The sequence below is a fragment of the Acomys russatus genome, chromosome 25, assembly GCF_903995435.1.
Source record: "Acomys russatus chromosome 25, mAcoRus1.1, whole genome shotgun sequence".
Classification (NCBI taxonomy): Eukaryota; Metazoa; Chordata; class Mammalia; order Rodentia; family Muridae; genus Acomys; species Acomys russatus.
Genome location: NC_067161.1, coordinates 41,112,489 through 41,133,049, shown reverse-complemented (window position 1 = coordinate 41,133,049; position 20,561 = coordinate 41,112,489). Strand labels below are relative to the sequence as shown.

The 20,561-nt window shown below is 54.7% G+C and overlaps 1 protein-coding gene across 3 annotated transcripts; it reads left to right on the top strand.

Moving 5' to 3' along the window:
• Positions 1-292: 292 nt before the first annotated feature.
• Srebf1 (sterol regulatory element binding transcription factor 1) lies at positions 293-20,550 on the top strand. 3 transcript variants are annotated; one of them, XM_051167330.1, is made up of 22 exons: positions 306-457; positions 1,433-1,472; positions 6,361-6,367; positions 9,786-9,828; positions 12,850-13,272; positions 13,501-13,682; positions 13,767-13,904; positions 13,989-14,210; positions 14,810-14,921; positions 15,451-15,662; positions 15,741-15,933; positions 16,027-16,205; positions 16,403-16,664; positions 16,745-16,911; positions 17,099-17,267; positions 17,782-17,884; positions 18,138-18,247; positions 18,330-18,462; positions 18,638-18,803; positions 19,147-19,347; positions 19,463-19,574; positions 19,764-20,550. In XM_051167330.1, the coding sequence occupies exons 1-22, from the start codon at positions 367-369 to the stop codon at positions 19,991-19,993; spliced, it is 3,495 nt and encodes a 1,164-aa protein (XP_051023287.1). In that variant the 5' UTR covers positions 306-366; the 3' UTR covers positions 19,994-20,550. The 3 variants fall into 3 exon arrangements, with proteins under 3 accessions (XP_051023285.1, XP_051023286.1, XP_051023287.1); XM_051167329.1 differs by lacking the exons at positions 1,433-1,472; positions 6,361-6,367; positions 9,786-9,828 and having other exon boundaries at positions 294-457; positions 19,764-20,549; XM_051167328.1 differs by lacking the exons at positions 1,433-1,472; positions 6,361-6,367; positions 9,786-9,828 and having other exon boundaries at positions 293-457; positions 15,451-15,933.
• Positions 20,551-20,561: the final 11 nt, after the last annotated feature.

The window sequence follows — 20,561 nt, the reverse complement described above, 5'->3', positions numbered from 1 at the left end:
CTAAAGAACAAAGCCTAGGAGGTGAGTTTCCAGTTCTCTGCGCCCACCCCCACGCCGGCCCCCCTTCCTGGCCCTTCAGTCTAAGGATGTCAGAGCTAGGTCTAGTCTTGTGGCTTTCATTCGGCTCCTTTGTTTGGTGCTGAGGAAGCTGAGGGCTCCTGTAGGAAGCTGCAGGGAAACCAGGCCCAGGCAGGCTGTCTGAACCCGCTAGGTGAGTTGTCTGGAGCCCGCGGGCTCCGGCTGGTAGGCGGGCCCTAGCAGGAAACCCCGCCCCTCTTCCCGGGTGGCTCCGCCCACGGATCGCAGTTTCCGAGGAACTTTTCGTTTAGGCGGGCCCTCTTCCGAAGCCCGGCGGGTGCCAGCGCCATGGACGAGCTGCCCTTCAGCGAGACGGCTCTGGAACAGGCGCTGGCCGAGCCGTGCGAACTGGACGCGGCTCTGCTGACCGACATTGAAGGTGCGTGGCCTGTGGCTCTGGTGCGGCCTGTACAGGGTACCCCGTCCGGGAGGTCACTTGGCCTGGACCGTCTGCGCTTGCGCACTGCGTAGTCGGTGTGCCTTGGATCTAGGCTTGAGCTCTCCGGACGGCTCTTGGGACCGCAGTGGGCTTGGTTTCTGGACGTGCTGAGCGTACACTGAATTCCAGGCTGGGTACTGTGTGTACAGTTCACAGGCTGACCCGAGCTTCCTCATTTGTTGGGTATCCCAAACTCCCCAAGAAAGTCCACGAACGGATATCTACATGCACCTCGGCGTACACGCCTCTGGCTACTTTGGGTCTAGAGGTCATGGAGGTCTCTTTGTGTGCTATAGAGCTGAGGGGCAGCCCCTGCACCGGCAAGGAAAGATACTTTCTAGGCTGATGGCAAGGTAGGGAGAAAGGCCCCTGAGGTAGGACCTAAGTTTGAGGAGTCGGTGTGGGTGACGCTGGGAAAGCTGATAGAAACAAAGCAGCCGCTCTCTAGAATATTTTTCAAATTTTGCGATTCCGAGGCAGAAACCCAGGACCTAGAACATGTTAACAGGCCTTCTGCACTGAGCCACACCCCAGGCCACTTAGAGCCCTCAAAACATCACTTGGACTTGCCCAGCATGATTCATTTCCAGCTTCAACCACTACCACCAAGTGGACAGAGGGAAGAGGGGGATCTGGAGGAGGAAAAAGAAAAAAAAAAAAAAAAACCCAAATCTTTGGTACTATGAGATGTATCCATGTGAGGTGGACCATTCAGTGGTCTCTGGTGGCTGTAAGCAGTCTCAAAACATTGCATCTCTCTTCTGCGTTAGGCTGCTCCACCCCAGAAAACCATGAACGTGTGTAATCTGCCACTACAAAAGGGCCTTGTGGGGTTACAGTAGATTGTGTTCTCGATTACCCCCCTGATAAAGATTGAAAGACATCTGGGCAGGCCCAAGTTCCAGGCATGGCTAGGGTCCATGGGAGAAGGGCGGGGGGCGGAGGTGGGGGTGGAGTACCATATTTAAGTTGTTAGAAATTCCTTTTCATAGGGTGGACCACATCGCATGGGTATCAAACATTTATTGAGCCCTTTGTGAGTGTGCCAGACACTGTTAGGGCCTGCAGCCACAGCAAGGCAGAACCAGAATTCAGACCCTGGCTGCTGACTCAAACACCTGGACCCCTGGATGGATAATGGGCCAGATTGAGGCAGGGGCCTAGGAGTCATGCAGGTGTCTCCCTGCCCAGAGTGGCATTGGTCATAAGACTGGAAGGTGGCAGGGAGAGCCACTAGCCATCCCCTGCCTGCTTCTCTCGCCCTTTCGCCTTGTGACTGTCCTGTGAGCTTGGCACCTCTGTTTCTGAGGGCGATGATGCGCCAAGAGAGCAAGTCCTGCTGCTGGCTGTGACCTCAGAGGAGCTCCTAGTGTCAGGTCCCTAGAGGCTGGGGAGAGGGAGCCTGTGGTGGAGACTACTGTGACAAATGGAGATACTTCTGTTCTGAGACTGGCTAGTTCCTCTAGGAGCCCCGGGGAGCCGAAGGCCTGGGACAGACAGCTTCCAAACAGCTGGACTATATGCATAGCTCAGGTCCAACATGGCTTACTGAGAAGCCCTCCTGAGTTCTAATTCCCCTTCTCTGGGCCTGCTCTTATACCGTATCTGTCTGTGTCCCAGTATTTTCTGACTCTCCCTTGGTAGAGGTGTCTGTGAATCTGATAGGGCACAGTTACAGACTGGAGAAGCACTTTCCATCTAAGTCCAGTGAGTTTATTGGTGTCTTAGTCAGTGGTGAAGAGACACCACGACCATGGCATCTCTTTCTTTTTTCTTTTTTTTTAAATTGTATTGTATATGAATACTTTAGCACCAGATCACATTACAGATGGTTGTGAGCCCCCATGTGGTTGCTGGGAATTGAACTCCCGACCTCTGGAACAGCAGACGGCGCTCTTAACCACTGAGCCATCTCTCCAGCCCAACTAATGGCAACTCTTATCAAGGAAAGCATTCATTTGGGGCTGGCTTACAGTTTAGAGGTTCAGTCCATTGTCATGGCTGGTATGCATGGTGGCGTGCAGGCAGACAGACATGGTGCTGGAGAGTTCCACATGCAGATCCGCAGACAGAGAAAGAGAGACACTGGGCTTGGCTTGAGCTTTTGAAACCCCAAAGCCCATCCCCAGAGACGTACTTCCTCCAACAAGGCCACACCTCCTAATCCCTACCAAGTAGTTCCACTCCTACAGGCTTGCCTACAGCCCAACCGTAGAGGTGCATTTTCTCTCACTTGAGGCTCCCTCCTCTGAGATGACTCTAGCTTGTTTGTGTCAAGTAAAACTAGCCAGCATAGTAGAGTACCCCTTCTTGCTGTCCCCATGTCCAGAGCCCCTCTGGGGGAAAGCCTGAGAGCATCCTGCGCACGGGGTCATGTCCAGCAGAAAGCTATCCAGTGCATTGTTGCTCTTAGGGAAAGTGCTTCACTCTCTCTGAAATACAGGCTTGGGGTGTGGGTGGGGTGGGGTGGGGTGGCAGGGTCAGCTGTGTGATGCCTCTGAGGGGCCCAAATTAAGGAACCAGAGAGTGGTGCTAGGTGTGGGTGCATGGATGTGGTGGCTGGGCATTAGCTCTTGCCCTATATTGCTTTGCTGGACACAGCTTCTCAAGTGACTTGGCTGGTCTAAATAGGAGCTACTGCCTGGTGGAGGCTTAGGACCTAGACACTGCCTGATTGTGACTGTGGTTAGGTACTATACTGGCTGGCTACACGCCTAAGGAGATGTCTTTAATTATTTTTGTTTTGTTTTTCTCGTTTTGTTTTTTCAAGACTGGGTTTCTCTGTGTAGTCTTGGCTGTCCTGGACTCACTCTGTAGACCGGGCTGGCCTCGAATTCACATCAGTCTGCCTGCCTCTGCCTCCTGAGTTGCTGAGATTAAAGGCATACGCCATCATGCCTGGCTGTCTTTAAAGTTTTTTATTTATTTATTTTTTGGGCTTTTTTTTTGTTTTGTTTTGTTTTGTTTTGTTTTGTTTTTTGTTTTTGTTTTTGTTTTTGTGTGTGTCGACTTGGCTGTCCTGGACTCACTCTGTAGAACAGGCTGGCTAAAATTTTTATTTTTAATTTATTTAGCAGTGCTGAGAATGGGTCTCAGAGGCACATACATCACTGAGCTGTGCCCCAGCCTGATGTCCACTCTTATTTTGGAGACTGACTGGGGCCATACAGCAAGTAAAAAGCACAGCCCACTGCTTCCCAAAGTGATGGTGGGGCCTTCCCTCCCAGTCACGGGAGCTCAGAGCTGGCCCTAGGTGTTGAGCCGTGCCTTCTGGGGCTTTGGGGGTTCGAGTACAGCTAGGGAGAGTTGATGGCCTTGGAGAAGTCTATTCTGACCATTGTCCCCACAATAGACACGCTACCCCCATCCCCAGCCACTTCCCTGGAAACCTGGCACTAGGCTGCCCAAACCAGGTTCCCACCCACCAGCTCCCTACACCTGGGAGGGAAAACCCGAGTTTTCACATCCAACCCTACTGAGCGGCCTTGGACACGTGGCCTGACCTCTCAGCCTTTTCGGTTCTTAGCACTGTGATAGACTCAGTGCTCAGACTCCTTCCTTGGGTCTCGTGGGGCCCCGCTGAGCTTGTCAGAGGCTATGAGGTATTCTGATGCAGTGCCTGCAGGGTTATTCTCAAACTGCCGAGAGTGTGCAACCAGCACCCAGAGCTGTTGTGTTTTGCTCAGCAAATGCTAGCAGTCACTATGCAAGGAGCCTGTACAGTAAGTCTCCAGAATATTCCAGGCTGTGGTTCCAAGTTCTGACTGTGTACTGTGTAATGGCTCTGTCCTGTTTGTATGAGAGACAGGCCAGTAAAGGGCCCCACCCTGCTCTGAAGAGCAAGTCCTTAGCATCTCCCAAGGTCAAAAGACACCTCAGCCATAGCAGTGTCCTGGTCTCTATCACTGGGCATCAGAGGGCCCGCTTACTCCTGGCCACTGCCCATCATTTTTGTGGTGCAAGTGCCATAGCCTTAGAAACTGTCCAAAGGAGGTGGTGGAGGAGCCTGCCGAGGCTGCCCCCACGTGAGGAATGGCAGGGCTAGGGCCTGCCATCCACTTTCCTTCTCAGAGACAGCTCTCTGCACTGCGGCAAGGCAGCCTTGGAAGCCCAAGTGCAAGTTCCTTGAAGCTCCTAGGAGTGCACAGTTGGGCATGCCACTTCCATGCAGGTTAACATAGTCCTTAAGAAAGGATTGTGTGGACTTAGGTGAAGAAAGGCGCAGCGTTGCTGTTAGGCTGGGAATAGCTGCCAGTGCATTGGGTTTGTGGGCTGTTTCCACCTCCAGAATGACCAACATGTGCCCTGGGCTCCCAGCTCCTACAAACTGGTGGGATCCATACTAACTAACGTCTTACTAATTTGCTGTGCCCCAGGTATTTTCAGGGCCACATGTCAGACCTGTGGCTCTGGGGTGAGTCCTAGGTGCCCAGGACATAACTGTCCTAAGGGATAATGGAAATTGCCTGCATGGTGGCACATATCTGTAAGGCCAGCACTCAGGGGGTAGAGGCAGGGGGATCAAGAATTCAAGTCCATCCTCAACTATGTAAGTGTAGTTTGGGTCCTGCCTAGGCTATTTGAGACCCTGTTTGAAAGGAAGACAAGACAAACAGGAGCATGCTGAGGCTGCTCTCACCTGAGGGCAGTGGGCAGAGTCTGCAGTTTCAGCTTCTCCACCAAGGGAAAAGTACTGGGGTTGTTGCATGTGATGGCCCACCAACAGTGGGTAGGGTCAGCGCAACATCAGAGCAAGTTTCAAGAAAAGAATGGGAGTGTTCCAGGTGGGCAGAACTGAGAGTAAGGAGGACATTCTGGCAGGGTCAGCCTGGGCAGGGTGACATGAATGGGAGAATACCTTCAGAAACAGGATAGTGAGGCTGCATGGGAAGGCTAGAGGCCAGCAGGAGTGTGGGTGGCAGAAGTATAGAGGTGGTCGTCATGGCCCCCACCACACTGTGTCCAGTTTGTGTGTGGATGTATATGTGTGCAAATGTGTGTATGTGCCAATGTGTAGGGCCAGAAGTGAATGTTTAGAGTCTTTGCTTTTCCACATAGTTTAAAAAATGTATTTAAGACATTTTTTATGGCTGGGAGGTGGTGGTACACGTCTTTAATCCCAGCACTTGGGAGGCAGAGGCAGGTGGATCTCTGAGTTCAAAGCCAGCCTGGTCTATAGAGTAAGTTCCAGAACAGTCAGAGGTACACAGAGAAACCCTGTTTCAAAAATATCCCCCATTTTATTTTTAGATTTATTGTATTATATATGTATGTTTTGCCTGCATGTATGTGCACCATGTGTGTGCAGTACCTCTTGATGTCAGAAGAGGGCATCTGATCCCCTGGAACTGGAGTCTTGGATGGTTGTGAGCCACCATGTGGTGCTGTGAACTGGATCCTGGTCCTCTGCAAGAACAAGTGCTCCTAACCACTGAGCCATCTCTCCAACCCTTCTACATAGTTTTTAAAGGCAACATTTTTTTAAAAAACCGAACCTATAACTCACAGATTAACTATGCAGGCTGTTTGGCCAGCAAGCCCCAGGGATAATCCTTTCTCATACCTTCAGCCCTGGGGTTGTAAGCATCAGCTGCCACACTTGTCTCTGTCTGTCTGTCTGTCTGTCTGTCTGTCTGTCTGTCTGTCTCTCTCTCTCTCTCTCTCTCTCTCTCTCTCTCTCTCTCTCATTTTTCCATACCTGGCTCTTTGTGTGGGTGCTTGGATTGACCTCAAGTCCTCATGTTTGCACAGCAAGCACTTTTCTAACTGAGCCATCCCCCTGCCCCTCTGCTTTCTATTTGCTGAGTCTGATGACTGAGAGCCCCTGCTGAGGACTGGCCCAGCACCCCTGTGTAGTCCTTCGGCGTAAGCAATGGTGGTAAATGCTGGTTGGCCCCGGGCTCACCTCAGGCCATAACTGACTTGGCAGCAGAATAGGCACTGTGGCTCAGCAGAACTGAGTCAGGGTCTCACGTGCTCCCCTGGGCTGCCGAGGGCTCTTGGCCTTCTTCATCATTCTCCCAACCTTTATGTCCTCACTGGAGAGAGGTCCTGAGCCCAAGCGACACTGTTTCATCAGCCTGCCTGTCGCCTGTCCCTTTCCAGGAAGAACCACTTTCTTCTAATCCCCTGCAGCAAAACCTTTGTGTGCACAAAAGGCAGTCTGTGCCCCTGTGCCCTGGCACCCATATGGTGGCCAAGGACTGGAGTCCCTGCCAGGGACTTCTGTCCCATGTCCTCCCTAGGAGGTGGTGTCACTTGTCCTCACAGCTATCACCCTTCTCATCGCATGCAGTCCTTCATGACATGGGATAGTTTGCAAATCCTGCAGGTACCATGTCTTTGTCTCAGCCTTACCAACCTGCATTGAAATCCCAAAACACTTCATCTCTCTCCCCAGCCACTGATTTCTGCTGCTCAGCTCACACCTGCCTTGCAGTATCTTGGAGGTCTTTGGGCTCACACTTTATTCTGGCCAGAGAACTCTTTTTTTCCCTTGTGGTCCTATCCAGACTACAAGCAAGTGTCACCTCCTCAGGTAGCCTTGATAACACCCTGTCTTTCTTTACACAGCCTTTCTGTCATGGCATTCTCACCTTCCCCACTTGCCTTCCCACACCACACACACACACACACACACACACACACACACACACACACACACACCCATGCACATGTGTGTGGCTGGTTTCTTGGTAGAGTGGAAGTGCCCCAAAGGCAGGGTTCTGTGCTTCTAGCTGAACCCACATACCAGGCAAGTGGCTGACACACAGCAGACACCTAGGGTGGGCCTCAGATACTGTCAGGGAGGGCCAGCTTGGGCTTCCGGTTTCCTGTTGAAGTCAGATAGGATCAGGGCCTGAGTGAGGAGGGTAGAGCAGGCCTGGAAAGGTGTGGGACGCGGAGGAGCTGAACCCGATGAGGGAGTCTGGGCCTCCTCTTGTCCTGCTTCAGGTCTTTTGTGGGAACTGGAAGCCCATGCTGTTCATGGGAAGCCTGTTTCTAGCATCTCTTGATGGCCCACAGCCTGGGCACCATGGTGCCCCTTTCCAGCCCTGCTGGACCTAGTGAGTCCTCGTCCTTCCTAGGGTGTGGCAAGGAGCACTCCCTTCAGCTGTGTTACAAACCTACCAGATGCCTGGGGTTGACCTCAGCACTACAGGTCATCAGACTGCCTCCGTCTGCTTCCCAGTTCTAGCCGGTACAGGGGCTGGCTGTAAGGGCAGCTACCTTCGCTGAGGCCTTTGTGAGTGGGCAGGTGCTTTATAAACTTGTTCTCCCAGAATCGCCTGCCCTGGAGGTGGGCAAGACCAGGACCTGGAGGTTCACAGAGAGGTATTTGGCTAGCTCCATCCCAGGCTGCATGGAGGCTGACATGCCCCTGGTGCACAGCAAGAAGGGTTAAAAGAAAAGGCCTCAGCACATGGCCCCAGGTCCCTGGCAAAGCTCATTCTCAGTGAGGTTGCCAAGCTGGCTTTGAGTTTCCGCTTCCCTGAGCCTCCACCTTGGCCACAAGCATCTACAGAAATGAGCTAATAGACTGGACTCAAGAAAGGATTGAGGGGGAGGTCAGGCAGCGCAGAGGTAGGGACTGGGCACACATGCCACTAGGTGCCAGGCCTGCCTCTGGCCCACTGCTTGACTTAGGCTGTTGTACCCACAAGCCTGCCCATCTTCTCAGGTCACACCTGTCCTTCTCCGTTGTCCAGACAGGGACAGAACACAGAGGTGGGGATGCTTGACACCGCCGGTGTGAGTGGCTGTGAGGTGGGCCTCTGCAAGTCTTTTTGTATTCCAGACTCAGAAATCAGAAGAAAAGGACTAAACATAGGTCAGCATTGGGGAACCGCATAGCTGGACTGTAGCCCTCGGTGTCTCCTGGTGTTGGGACTCTTTGTTGCATTGTCGTAAGATGTGTGAGGTCAGAGCCTTTCACAGGAGCTGTGCTTGGTTTGTTTGGGGAGTGGCAGACCCACAAGCACTCATGGGCTGGGTGTCAGGAAAGACATGTGGCTGTTTTCCACATCTCTGAAAGGAAAGATGGGCCAAAGGGACACAAGCTCCTGATACCCATGAGGAGACTTAGTAGCTGGGCCCCTTCCAGCCACTGTGTGGGACAGCCCTTCACCTCCTTGGGCCATAAATTGGTGGGCCACGCTAGCCATCCTGCTTAGGGACTAACCACAGCACCTTGCAACTTAGACAACTTTTTCCCCTGGGCAGGGTCCGGAGGAAGAAAACCAGAGAGCCAGTGTGAGACCAGTGTGAGTCCCTGATCTGCCAACTAAGCTGCCAAACCTTGCTGGGCCAAGCCACAGAAGCTAGGCTATAGGCCAACACTGGTATGGAGGTGGTCATGGCTGTGTGTGTGTGTGTGTGTGTGTGTGTGTGTGTGTGTGTGTTTGCACATGTATGAAAGTTTTTACCTTTGTCAGCAAGGGACAGAGACAGACTCGGCACACCCTCAGTATCCCCTGCTTTTCCCTTCTGTCCGGAGACTGGGTCCCTTTAGGCCTTTGCAGAGTCCTGCTAGAAAACTGATTGAGGCTTCACTTGTTAACTGCTGGGGGCTGTGAGACCTTGAGGGATGATACTGACCCGGCCTAGGCACATCGGAGCTGAGGTTAGGGCATGAGGGATGTGACTAGAGGCAGGATTTCCCTTGTTGGCTCCTGAAAGCAGTTTCGTGAGTGATCTAGGTCTGGGACCATCAGCCCCTCCCAGAAATGAGTGTCCCCATTATGGGGCTGCTCTGCTAGCTGGATGTCCCTGCACCATCAAGTACCCCCTGGCTTTCCTCAGACTAGCCATATCATCTCTCGCTGCTGCCATTTGATGCTAGGGGCTGGAGTGGATAAACTGAGGCTAAAATGGTCCAGGCTTGTTCTGGGTGTGTCGAACCAGCTGTGGGAACACATCTCCTAGGATCATGCCAGGACCCCAACCCGGGCATTTCTCAGGGGTGGTTCCTGTGCTGCTGGGGCTAGGACGCCAGTGACCGCCAGTAACCCCGGCGCGCTGGCGCAGAGGCGGTTAAAGGCGGACGCCCGCTAGTAACCCCTGCCCCATTCAGAGCACCGGGTGAAACCCGAGCCGCCGCCGTCGGGGGTGGGCGGGGCCCTAGTGGGGCGCGGCGCGGCTGCTGATTGGCCATGTGCGCTCACCCGAGGGGCGGGGCGCCGAGGCGCTCGGCGGGCTTTAAAGCCTCGCGGGGCCTGACAGGTGAAATCGGCGCGGACGCAGTTGAGGTGGCGTCTGTGCGCCCTAGGGGCGGGGCGCGGGCTACGGAACCATGGATTGCACTTTTGAAGGTACCTTGGGGAGGACCCTCCTCTCTATTACTTTGCCAGGGTCTCCGCTGCGGATCGCAGTACTGTGTGGGACGGCCCTTCACCTCGGGCCATAAGTTGGCGGGCCACTCTAGCCATCCTGCTTAGGGACTAACCACAGCACCTTGCAACTTGCAACTTTGACAACTTTCTCTGCATCTTCTCCTTCCCCTCTGGGCAGGGTCCGGAGGGAAAGACCAGAGAGCCAGTGTCCTGCCCACCCTTGAGTCTGACCCATTTGGTGGCCCTAATTGGACATTTTAGACCCTCTGGGCAGGCAGAAGGTGGCTGTACAGGCTGTCAGCTTTTCTTTCTTGGCCCTAGTTTCCCCATTTAGCAAATGTGCTAATGTAAATGGGGGTTCGAGATGAAAGATCCTATGATTAAAAGTACTGTTTATGACCTACATAAACCTGGAGAGTCCACAAGGATCCAGAAGGCTGAGCCTGCCACCCCGTTTTGCTCTGTTCACAGCTGTAGGGAAGTCTTGCCTGCAATGACTGACGTGCCTCTTGCCTGAGCATCCCATCACTAGGCAGTGTTGCTACCCTGCTCTGTTGGGAAAAGACTTAATCCTCTTTTTTTGCAGAGGAGGAAACTGAGGCTAAGTGAGGGGAGGCAATTGCCCTAGGCTCCAGCTCAAGTGGTGGTGTAGGCAGGGAATCTGAGAGTGCTTTGGGTCTCTAGTGTGTTCACGGATGCTATGGAGCCCTTTGACCCAAAAGGTGGCCTCCATGAGTGGGTGAGAGGGCCCTGGGCTGAGCCAGCCAGATGCTGGTTGCCAGCTGGGGAAGAGGGCCTGTAGCTGGGATGGCGCCAGGGAGTGTGTCACAGTGGGTGTTAGGAGGCAGGAGCCAGGAGAGAGAGCACTCTGCTTTTACAGAGGGGAGACCAAAGCCTGAATGGCCAGACTTGGGGACTTGGCCTCGTGCCCAGGACACACAGATGCATTGGTTGGCTACTTTGCCAGCAGCTTGTGCTGTTCCAAGCCTCAGTGTCCTCTGCTGAGCAATGGATTAGTGATGGCAGTGTTGCCTCTGGTTTTTTGGTGGAACTTGGCGTTTTGCAGACCTAGGCTTAGCAGAGGAGCGGGCCTGAGCTGAGATAATGGTCTGAATAGGGCAGTGGCTAGTGCTGAGAGCATTGTGCTCAGGTAGATTTGGACTCAGCAGGAACTTGTGGAATAGGGCATCTGGTTCACACAGCAGGCTCAGTCAATGTGGTGGCCTCAGAATGGACCTGCTGCTTGCCCCAGACCCAGTCTGCTGTCAAAGACCTTACTCAACATTTGTGTCTGCCCAGGAAGGGTAAGGGCCCTTCCCTGACATGGTCCCATATCTGCATGTCTGCTATTCCTGTGTGAGAGTGCTACTCCCAGAGGCACTCAACTATCCTCTCTCTACAGTCTCTCTTCCCCTGTAACTGAGGGGGGTGGGTGACACTACTGGATCTCAGTAGTCTCTGAGTTTCTGTCAATATGAGCAGGGGACCCTGCTAATCATCTTTAAAGGAAGAGCCCAGGAGTGTCAGTGGGCGTGGGACTCCGCTGTGTAAAGGCTCCTTTGATCTGTATCCCCTCTGCCCTACTGACTGTTGTGAACTGGGCTCCTGAGTGTGAGGCATGTCCTTGTTTTACAGATTGAGAAACTGAGGCTCAACTGGGGCAGAGCAGGGCGTCCATGTCTTAGATGGACCGTGTGTTCTTTTAACAAACGAGTTGGGCAATAAGGGAGCAGAAAGGGCAGGAGGGGCCTTTGAGGGCTTGCTACCTTCTGATTAGCACTTGGGCCTACCAAGTAGTGCAGACGTTCTTGTGCGTGCATGGAGGGACTGAGATGTGGGTGGCGTCCCACAAAGGTAGAGTTAAAGGTTAGCACTGTCCACGGTGAGATACAAGACAGGGTGGAGGTTGGCTTATTTGGTAAAGCGCTTGCCTTGCCAGCATCAAAACTTGAATCTGCCCTCCAAAATCTAAGTGAAAAAAATGCTAGGTGAGGTGGCGCACATTTACAGTGAATGGTGTTCTAGGTTTTCTCAGGCTGTCCCTCAATCTCAATTTTTTTTTGTGGGGGGGTGCTGCATACATATGCACATTTTCACATTAAACACAAAACAGGACAGGCTGAGTGTAGCTTAGTGGAGTATGTGCTTATGTGTGATTGCCTGCTGCACTTTGGCACACACAAAAAATACCAACCCAAGGAAAAAACACCACTAAGATAGAGAACATTCAACATTCCCAGGAAAGCCTTGGTTCTCCTGTGGGACCTGTCCTTTCCTTCTCTTGAGGTAGGGTTCCATGGCACTGCCTCAGCTGGACTCTTGCCTTTTTTGGTTTTCTTTTTTGGTTTTTTTTTTTTTTTTTTAAACATGGTCCCACTATAGAGCTCTGGACAGAACTCACTCACCAGACCAGACTGGCCTTGAACTCACAGAGATGCACCTGCCTCTGCCTTCCAAGTGCTGAGATTAAAGTTGTTCCCCACCACCGCCTGGCTGGAGTCTTGATTCTTGAGCAGTCCCTGGTAGCTGGGACTGTAGCATTGCTAGGCAAGGAATAGGCAAGGTTTCCATAGGTTCCTGGGGTGAAGGGGCCCAGGAAAAATGGCTTGCCTGGTTGGGCACACGATACATGCTGACTGAGTGAATGAATGAACAGGCACATGCAGTCCTGCTATGTGCGATGACTGTGGATGCGATGAGACGTCAGGTGGTACTGGTGAGCGGTGGAGCTTTGAAGTAGGCAGACTCAGCCAGCCACAGCATGAGGTCCAGGCTAGAAATGGGTAAGTCAGAAGTCAAGGCCCCAGTGGTGCCAGCCCTGCCTGCCTGTGCCCAGGACTATCTCAGCTATGCCCACTGTGTCAAGAATGGCTCCTCACACACATCACAGGAGTCTGAGAAAGGGCTGTGTCCGGAGCGTTACAAGTCCTGCTCAGGAGCTGGCCTCTGTGTCCTGCCGCCACTCACTCTTCACTGCCCTCTCCTTCTCCTTCTCCCTAGACATGCTCCAGCTCATCAACAACCAAGACAGTGACTTCCCTGGTCTCTTTGATGCCCCCTATGCTGAGGGTGGGACAGCAGACACAGAACCCACCAGCCCCGGTGCCAGCTCTCATGAGAGCTTGTCTTCTCCTGCCTCCCTGGGCTCCTCCCTGGAAGCTTTCCTAGGAGGACCCAAGGTGACACCTGCACCCCCATCCCCTCCGCCATCTGCGCCCACTGCTTTAAAGATGTACCCGTCTGTGCCGCCATTCTCCCCCGGGCCTGGCATCAAAGAAGAGCCAGTGCCGCTCACCATCCTCCAGCCGCCAGTGCCGCAGCCATCACCAGGGACCCTCCTGCCTCCGAACTTCCCTGCACCACCCCTGCAGCTCAGCCCTGCTCCTGTGGTGGGGTTCTCCACCCTTCCTTCAGGCTTCTCAGGTAGGGGAGGTGGTGGGAGGAGTCACAGCAGAGCAGCCGCTGTGCTCTCATGAGGAATTTCTCGGCTTCAGAAGCCAGGCGTCATCCTGCGTGGAACATCCATCGGCAGGGCCTGTCCTGCGAGAAAATCATAGGGAAAGCTCTGTGAAGCCCATAGGCAGACAAGCCGGATGGGGTGAAAGTAGGCAAGGCAGCCTGTGCCAGCAGCTTTTGACTTTGTCTCTGCAGGGACCCTTCCTGGAAACACCCAACAGCCACCTTCTGGCCTGCCACTGGCCTCAGCACCAGGAGTTTCCCCCGTCTCCTTACACACCCAGGTCCAGAGCTCGGCCTCCCAGCAGCCGCCGCCGCCGCCAGCCTCAGCAACCTCTAGAACAACCACTGTGACATCCCAGATCCAGCAGGTCCCAGTAAGTGGACCTGGCCAGGTAGGGGGATGGGGGAAGCCTGAGCCTGGCCTGGACGGCACTCATGGCCAGGCCCCTCCCACCCAGGTTGTGCTGCAGCCACACTTCATCAAGGCGGACTCACTGCTGCTGACCACTGTAAAGACAGATGCAGGAGCCACAATGAAGGCGGCAGGCATCGGCACCCTGGCCCCTGGCACAGCTGTGCAGGCAGGCCCCTTGCAGGTAGATGGCTCAGGCAAAGGGAGACATAAGGGGGCTGGCTGCACATGTATGTGTCCACTGGGTGACATGCATCTGACCTTGCAGACCCTGGTGAGTGGAGGGACCATCCTGGCCACAGTACCACTGGTTGTGGACACAGACAAACTGCCTATCCACCGCCTGGCAGCTGGCAGCAAGGCTGTGGGCTCAGCTCAGAGCCGTGGTGAGAAGCGCACAGCCCACAATGCTATTGAGAAGCGCTACCGTTCCTCTATCAATGACAAGATTGTGGAGCTCAAGGACCTGGTGGTGGGCACTGAGGCAAAGGTATGGCCAGAGGCCTGCGAGACTCACACCAGGGTGAGCAGGAACAGAGCGGGCACATCCGCCAGCAGGAAGTGGGCTTAGGCTGGTCACATAGTCTTACACATCAACTGGTCTGGGTCTGGGCATTTACCTGATTAGATTTTGTCAAGGGCGTCTTGAGGAAAGAAAGGGGCCAGGGGCCATGGTGAGACACACAAAAGCCCTGCCCTGGAGGGACTGACACCCTAGAGGGAGTTGTGGGCATTGAACAGTGTAAAAGAGAGACATCAGTGTGCCAGCAGCTCACCTGTGTGGGGAAGGAAGCAGGTACGAGGAGGAGTCATGAGTTTTAGGCGTGGACTGGGTGGTCAAGGGAGGTCTCACAGATACAGAGCTGAAGGAAGTAAAGGTCACATGGGTGGTGACACTAGCACAGCAACTGGCTGGACACATTGTGTGGTTGTATGCATCTCACATGGTAACTTTTCTGTTAGAACATTGTAGGCAGAAGGAGTAAGTACAAAGGTCCCGAGGCAGCTGTGATGCAGGGCAGCGCTGCCTCCTTTACCTACAGCCAGGTCTGCCTGGCCGCCTGAGCCCCCTTCTCTCCCTCCTTACAGCTGAATAAATCTGCTGTCTTGCGCAAGGCCATCGACTACATCCGCTTCTTACAGCATAGCAACCAGAAGCTCAAGCAGGAGAACGTGGCCCTGCGAACCGCCCACAAAAGCAGTGAGTCCCAGCCTCCCGCCCCCCCCCCACCCTCTTGGTTACTTTTGTTGCTGTGGTGAGACAGCCAAGCCAGTGTATAGAAGAATTTATTGGGTTTACAGTTTCAGACACTGAGTCCATGACCATCATGGCAGTAGGTGGCGGCGGGCCTGGCGCTGGAGCAGTAGCTGAGAGCTCACATGTTGAGACAAGCATGAGGCAAAGAGAAAGAGCTAGCTGGGAACAGTGTGGGGTTTTGAAACTTCAGAGCCCACCCCCAGGGACACAGCTCCTCCAACAAGGCCACGCCTCCTAATCCTTCCCAAATAGTCCCTTGAATTGGGGCCAGTCATTCAAACTACCACACTGGTGCTGACTTCTCTTTCCCTGCCCAGTCTTGCCTCTGACCATAATGTGCCACTGGGCCCCTTTAGCTCCTGATCAGTCTTGAGCAGCTGGACCCTACAGTGGCTTTGGCCCACTGCTTTGATTATAACAGAACTGTCTGGTCCTGCTAGGCCTCTTCCCAACCCGTCCCTTCTGCCTACAGAATCACTGAAAGACCTGGTGTCGGCCTGTGGCAGTGGCGGAGGCACAGATGTGTCTATGGAGGGCCTGAAACCTGATGTGGAGACGCTGACTCCTCCACCCTCCGACGCCGGCTCGCCCTCCCAGAGTAGCCCCTTGTCCCTCGGCAGCAGAGGCAGCAGCAGCGGCGTCAGTGACTCGGAGCCCGACAGCCCAGTCTTTGAGGATAGCCAGGTCGGACTCTGCAACATGGCTCCTTCCCCTCCCACAGGCCCTGCAGTCTTCCTCCCTCACCTCCCTGCCTCTCTCCAGGTGAAAGCCCAGCTGCCTTCACACAGCCGAGGCATGCTGGACCGCTCCCGCCTGGCCCTGTGTGCCCTGGTCTTCCTGTGTCTGACCTGCAACCCCGTGGCCTCGCTGTTTGGCTGGAGCATCTTCCATCCCTCCGATGCGGCCAGTGCGCACCACAGCTCTGGGCGCAGCATGCTGGAGGCTGAGAGCAAAGGTGAGTCAGGCCAGCCTGGGAGTTGTTGGGAGAGACCTTTGGGACTTTTGATTTCCTGGGAGCTGAGTCCTCAGACATTCTCTTTGCCTGTAGATGGCTCTAATTGGACCCAGTGGTTGCTGCCACCCCTAGCCTGGTTGGGCAATGGACTACTAGTGTTGGCCTGCTTGGCTTTTCTCTTTGTCTATGGGGAACCTGTGACTCGGCCACACTCTGGCCCGGCCGTACACTTCTGGAGACATCGCAAACAAGCCGACCTGGATTTGGCCCGGGTAAGGGACTGACCCTGGGGAGAAGAAATAGGGTAGACCCTCAGGCCTGGAAGGTGCTAGGCGCCCTTCTGTTCTCTTCATTTTGTCTACACTCCAAACTGCCCCACCCCCACCTTCAGAGCTCTTTTGACTCCAGGGGCGCAGACTAGGGAGGTGCCCTACTGCCATTTTTCTTACTGAGATAATCCTTTCTCCAGGGAGATTTTGCCCAGGCTGCTCAGCAGCTGTGGCTGGCCCTGCAGGCACTGGGCCGGCCCCTGCCCACCTCGAACCTGGACCTGGCCTGCAGCCTACTTTGGAACCTCATCCGCCACCTGCTGCAGCGTCTCTGGGTGGGCCGCTGGCTGGCAGGCCAGGCTGGGGGCCTGCAGAGGGACTGTGGGCTGAAAACGGATGCACGTGCCAGTGCCCGGGACGCGGCTCTCGTCTACCATAAGCTGCACCAGCTGCATGCCATGGGTATGGCTGGATGGAAGCTGGGCTTTGAGGGCTTCCACTATCCCATCCCCTCCTGTCCTCATGCCTCACCCACTTTGCAGGGAAGTACACAGGAGGGCACCTTGCTGCTTCTAACCTGGCACTAAGTGCCCTGAACCTGGCTGAATGCGCAGGAGATGCTATATCCATGGCAACACTGGCGGAGATCTATGTGGCAGCTGCCCTGAGGGTCAAAACCAGTCTCCCAAGAGCCTTGCACTTTTTGACAGTGAGTAGGCTGATGTGGACAGAGGTGGAGGCTTGTCTTTGCAACTCTCACCTGTCACTTCCAGGGCGAGGGGCTAAACAAGATGTGGCAGGGTCAGCAGGGGGGCTGAAGGCCCTGCTGGGGTCTCCAACTTGGGTCTGGGTTTTAGCTGCGAGCCAGTGTGACAGTCCTGTTCCTTCCTCCACAGCGATTCTTCCTGAGTAGCGCCCGCCAGGCCTGCCTAGCACAGAGTGGCTCAGTGCCTCTTGCCATGCAGTGGCTCTGCCACCCTGTAGGTCACCGATTCTTCGTGGATGGGGACTGGGCTGTGCATGGTGCCCCACAGGATAGCCTGTACAGCGTGGCTGGGAACCCAGGTGCTCTCTCGTTCTGTTCTTACCCCTGTCCCGTGCCTCGTTCTTGTTCCCACCTCACATTACTTTGTCCCCCCTCATCTTTGAATGTCCTCTCCCGGCCCCCCAGCAAGCAGCTATGGCTGTGAGATGCCTTGCTAGGCTTTGCCAAGATTCTTTAGAAGCAGGAAGCAGCATGGGTCAGCAGGCAGTGGGTGGACTTGAGAGATAACTCCAGGCCACACCATTGTAGTCTTAGGTCAGGGGCCGTGGGTATGTGATTATTGACTAGGCGCTCCTTTCAGTGTGCACAGCCCACCCACTTTCCTCCCTGGCCAAGCTTCTGAGGGCAGAGGCTAAGTCCATAACCATCACCGTCCTGTCTGTGTGTCTGTGTGTCTAGGCTTGGAGCTAGGAAGTGGGTTGGGGCCCCAGCATGCGAAGGCAACTCCATACCCCAGCATGCGAAGGCATTGGTGTGGAAAGGGACTGTAGAGAGGAAGATGGCTTATCTCTGCTCCACTCACCCTCCCCACAGTGGATCCGCTGGCCCAGGTAACCCGACTATTCTGTGAACATCTCCTGGAACGAGCACTGAACTGTATCGCTCAGCCCAGCCCAGGGGCAACTGATGGAGATAGGTGAGTTCTCTTGAGCCATTCCCAGGCAAGGCCCTTCACTACAACAGGGTGTTTAGGAAGCCTTGTTCACCTGTTCAGTAGCCAGACTCTGTGTGTGTCCTCAGCGCCTCTCTGGGTCTCGCTATCAGCCAGACAGGTGGTATTTGGAGAAAAGTGGAGTCAGACTATGCTCTGTTGGTTAGTGGGGGAAAGCCATTGTCACCCAGAACCCGAGACTGCTGCTGTCTGTCCTAACCACTCTCTCCTGCCTCAGGGAGTTCTCAGATGCCCTTGGATACCTGCAGTTGCTAAACAGCTGTTCTGATGCTGTCGGGGCTCCTGCCTGCAGCTTCTCTATCAGCTCCAGCATGGCTTCCACCACCGGTGAGCTCCAGACCGCTGTCCTGACTCCTGCAAGCCCCAGGTGCAGTGTGGCTGAGGGTCAGGACCTTTCCCTCTTCTGTAGGCACAGACCCAGTGGCCAAGTGGTGGGCCTCGCTGACAGCCGTGGTGATCCACTGGCTGCGGCGGGATGAGGAGGCGGCTGAGCGGCTGTACCCACTGGTAGAGCATATACCCCCAGTGCTGCAGGAGACTGAGTGAGTACTCAGCCAGGGCCTCTTCACCCCACTTGGGCCCCTCAGTACTTTGCTTACATGTCTGTATGGGGAGGACAGTGTGCTCTCTGTCCCAGGAGACTAGAACCAGCATGGGAGGACTCAGGGAGGGGCTGTAGCCTGGTCTTACTTACCATGTCTGCCCTGAACCCAACAGGAGACCCCTACCCAGGGCAGCTCTGTACTCCTTCAAGGCTGCCCGGGCTATGCTGGACCACAGAAAGGTGGAATCTGGCCCAGCCAGCCTGGCCATCTGTGAGAAGGCCAGTGGGTACCTGCGGGACAGCTTAGCCACTACACCGACTGGCAGTCCGATTGACAAGGTGAGGGGGTAGGGTGGGTACCTGGCTAGCCCAGGGTCGTAGCTGTCCATTCCCAGTTTCTCAGAGTTAGTACAAAATGTGCTGAATGAATGGGCTTCTCTCAGTTTCTTAAGGCTTAGGACCTGGGGAGAACAGTCTCACTGTTTTTCAACCAGGGGGAAGAAGGGTGGGGGAGCAGACTGACGGGGCTCCTGTTAGGGGCCACTGCTGGGAGACTGAGGGCTTGTAGTCAGGTGGCTGTTGCGTTGCGTGTGTATGAGGCGGGTGCAGAGCCTTGGCAATGCAGCCCCTTACGAATGCTAGAGCTTCCAGTGACCTCTGCCCTCCATGCTGTCTGTCCCAGGCCATGCAGCTGCTCCTGTGTGATCTACTTCTTGTAGCTCGGACCAGTCTATGGCAGCGCCAACAATTGCCAGCCTCAGCCCAGATAGTTCACAGTGCTGGCAGTGGCCCCCAAGCCTCTGCTCTGGAGCTGCGTGGGTTCCAACATGATCTGAGCAGCCTGAGGCGCTTGGCACAGAGCTTCCGGCCTGCTATGAGAAGGGTGAGTCCCATTAGTCTCATCTCATACTGGGGCCGTGAGGCAGGAAGCCAGGGGCTTTAGTAGGCACTGGAGCAGTCACTAAGTCTGAAACTGGCCATCGCTCCTAACGGTTCAGGTGTTCCTACATGAGGCCACAGCTCGGCTGATGGCAGGGGCAAGTCCTGCCCGGACACACCAGCTCCTGGACCGCAGTCTGCGGAGGCGGGCAGGTTCCAGTGGCAAAGGAGGTGAGGAGGTAGCCGTGCTTACAGGGGTTGGGAGGAGGGAGGGGAACGACAGGATGGACACTGGCTTGGCCTGGCATGAAGGATACTGAAATACTGAAACCAGCTGGGGCTGACAGTCTGTGAGATGGTCATGGGGAGGAAGCATCCAAAGTGGTAGGGAGTTCCCTTTGACATGATCTGTATGTGCAGGCGCTGCAACTGAGCTAGAGCCTCGACCCACATGGCGGGAGCACACGGAGGCCTTGCTGTTGGCCTCCTGCTATCTACCACCTGCCTTCCTGTCGGCCCCTGGGCAGCGCGTGAGCATGCTGGCAGAGGCAGCGCGCACTGTAGAGAAGCTTGGTGATCACCGCCTACTGCTTGACTGCCAGCAGATGCTCCTGCGCCTGGGTGGTGGGACCACAGTCACTTCCAGCTAGACCTGATGGTTCCCCAGTATGAGGGGCCCTTGAGGACCTTTGTCACTGGCTGTGGTCGGTCCAGAGAAGGTGAGCCTGACAAGTGATCAGGATCATGCCGACCTCTAGTGGCAGATCTGGAAATTGCAGAGGCTGCACTGGCCCAATGCCACCTAATGCCACCCTCTTGTTCTGTAGGCACCTTAGTGGCTTTCCCCTAGCCAAGGGGCCACCCTGTCTCATAGCTGGCTCTCACCTCTTCCTGGGAGACTTGTACATAGTATAGACCCAGCTGAGCCAGTTCCTGTGCGGGCTCATGTACTACTTTGACTTTTGCAAACTTTATTTTCATAGGTTGAGAAATTTTGTACAGAAAATTAAAAAGTGACATTATTTATAACCTCAGTTTTGTTTATCTGAGTGAGCAGATGTCTGCCTCATCTGTGTGCCATCCTTCCTAGATTACCCTCTGGGAAGCAGGACTTCCCAGGTGCTGTAAGGGTGTATTTGCTGGTTTCTGCCAACCTATCTCGCTGCCCTCATGGCCACACTTTTGCTATATCAACCTTGGGGGGTCTCAGCTATTGGC

Bases quoted from the DNA above. Each gene is read 5' to 3' on its own strand.
- Srebf1 (XM_051167330.1), top strand. From the start codon at position 367: ATGGACGAGCTGCCCTTCAGCGAGACGGCTCTGGAACAGGCGCTGGCC. The intron at 17,885-18,137 runs GTGAGTTCTCTT...CTCCTGCCTCAG, and splicing joins GGGGCAACTGATGGAGATAG to GGAGTTCTCAGATGCCCTTG. The intron at 18,804-19,146 runs GTGAGGGGGTAG...TGTCTGTCCCAG, and splicing joins CTGGCAGTCCGATTGACAAG to GCCATGCAGCTGCTCCTGTG.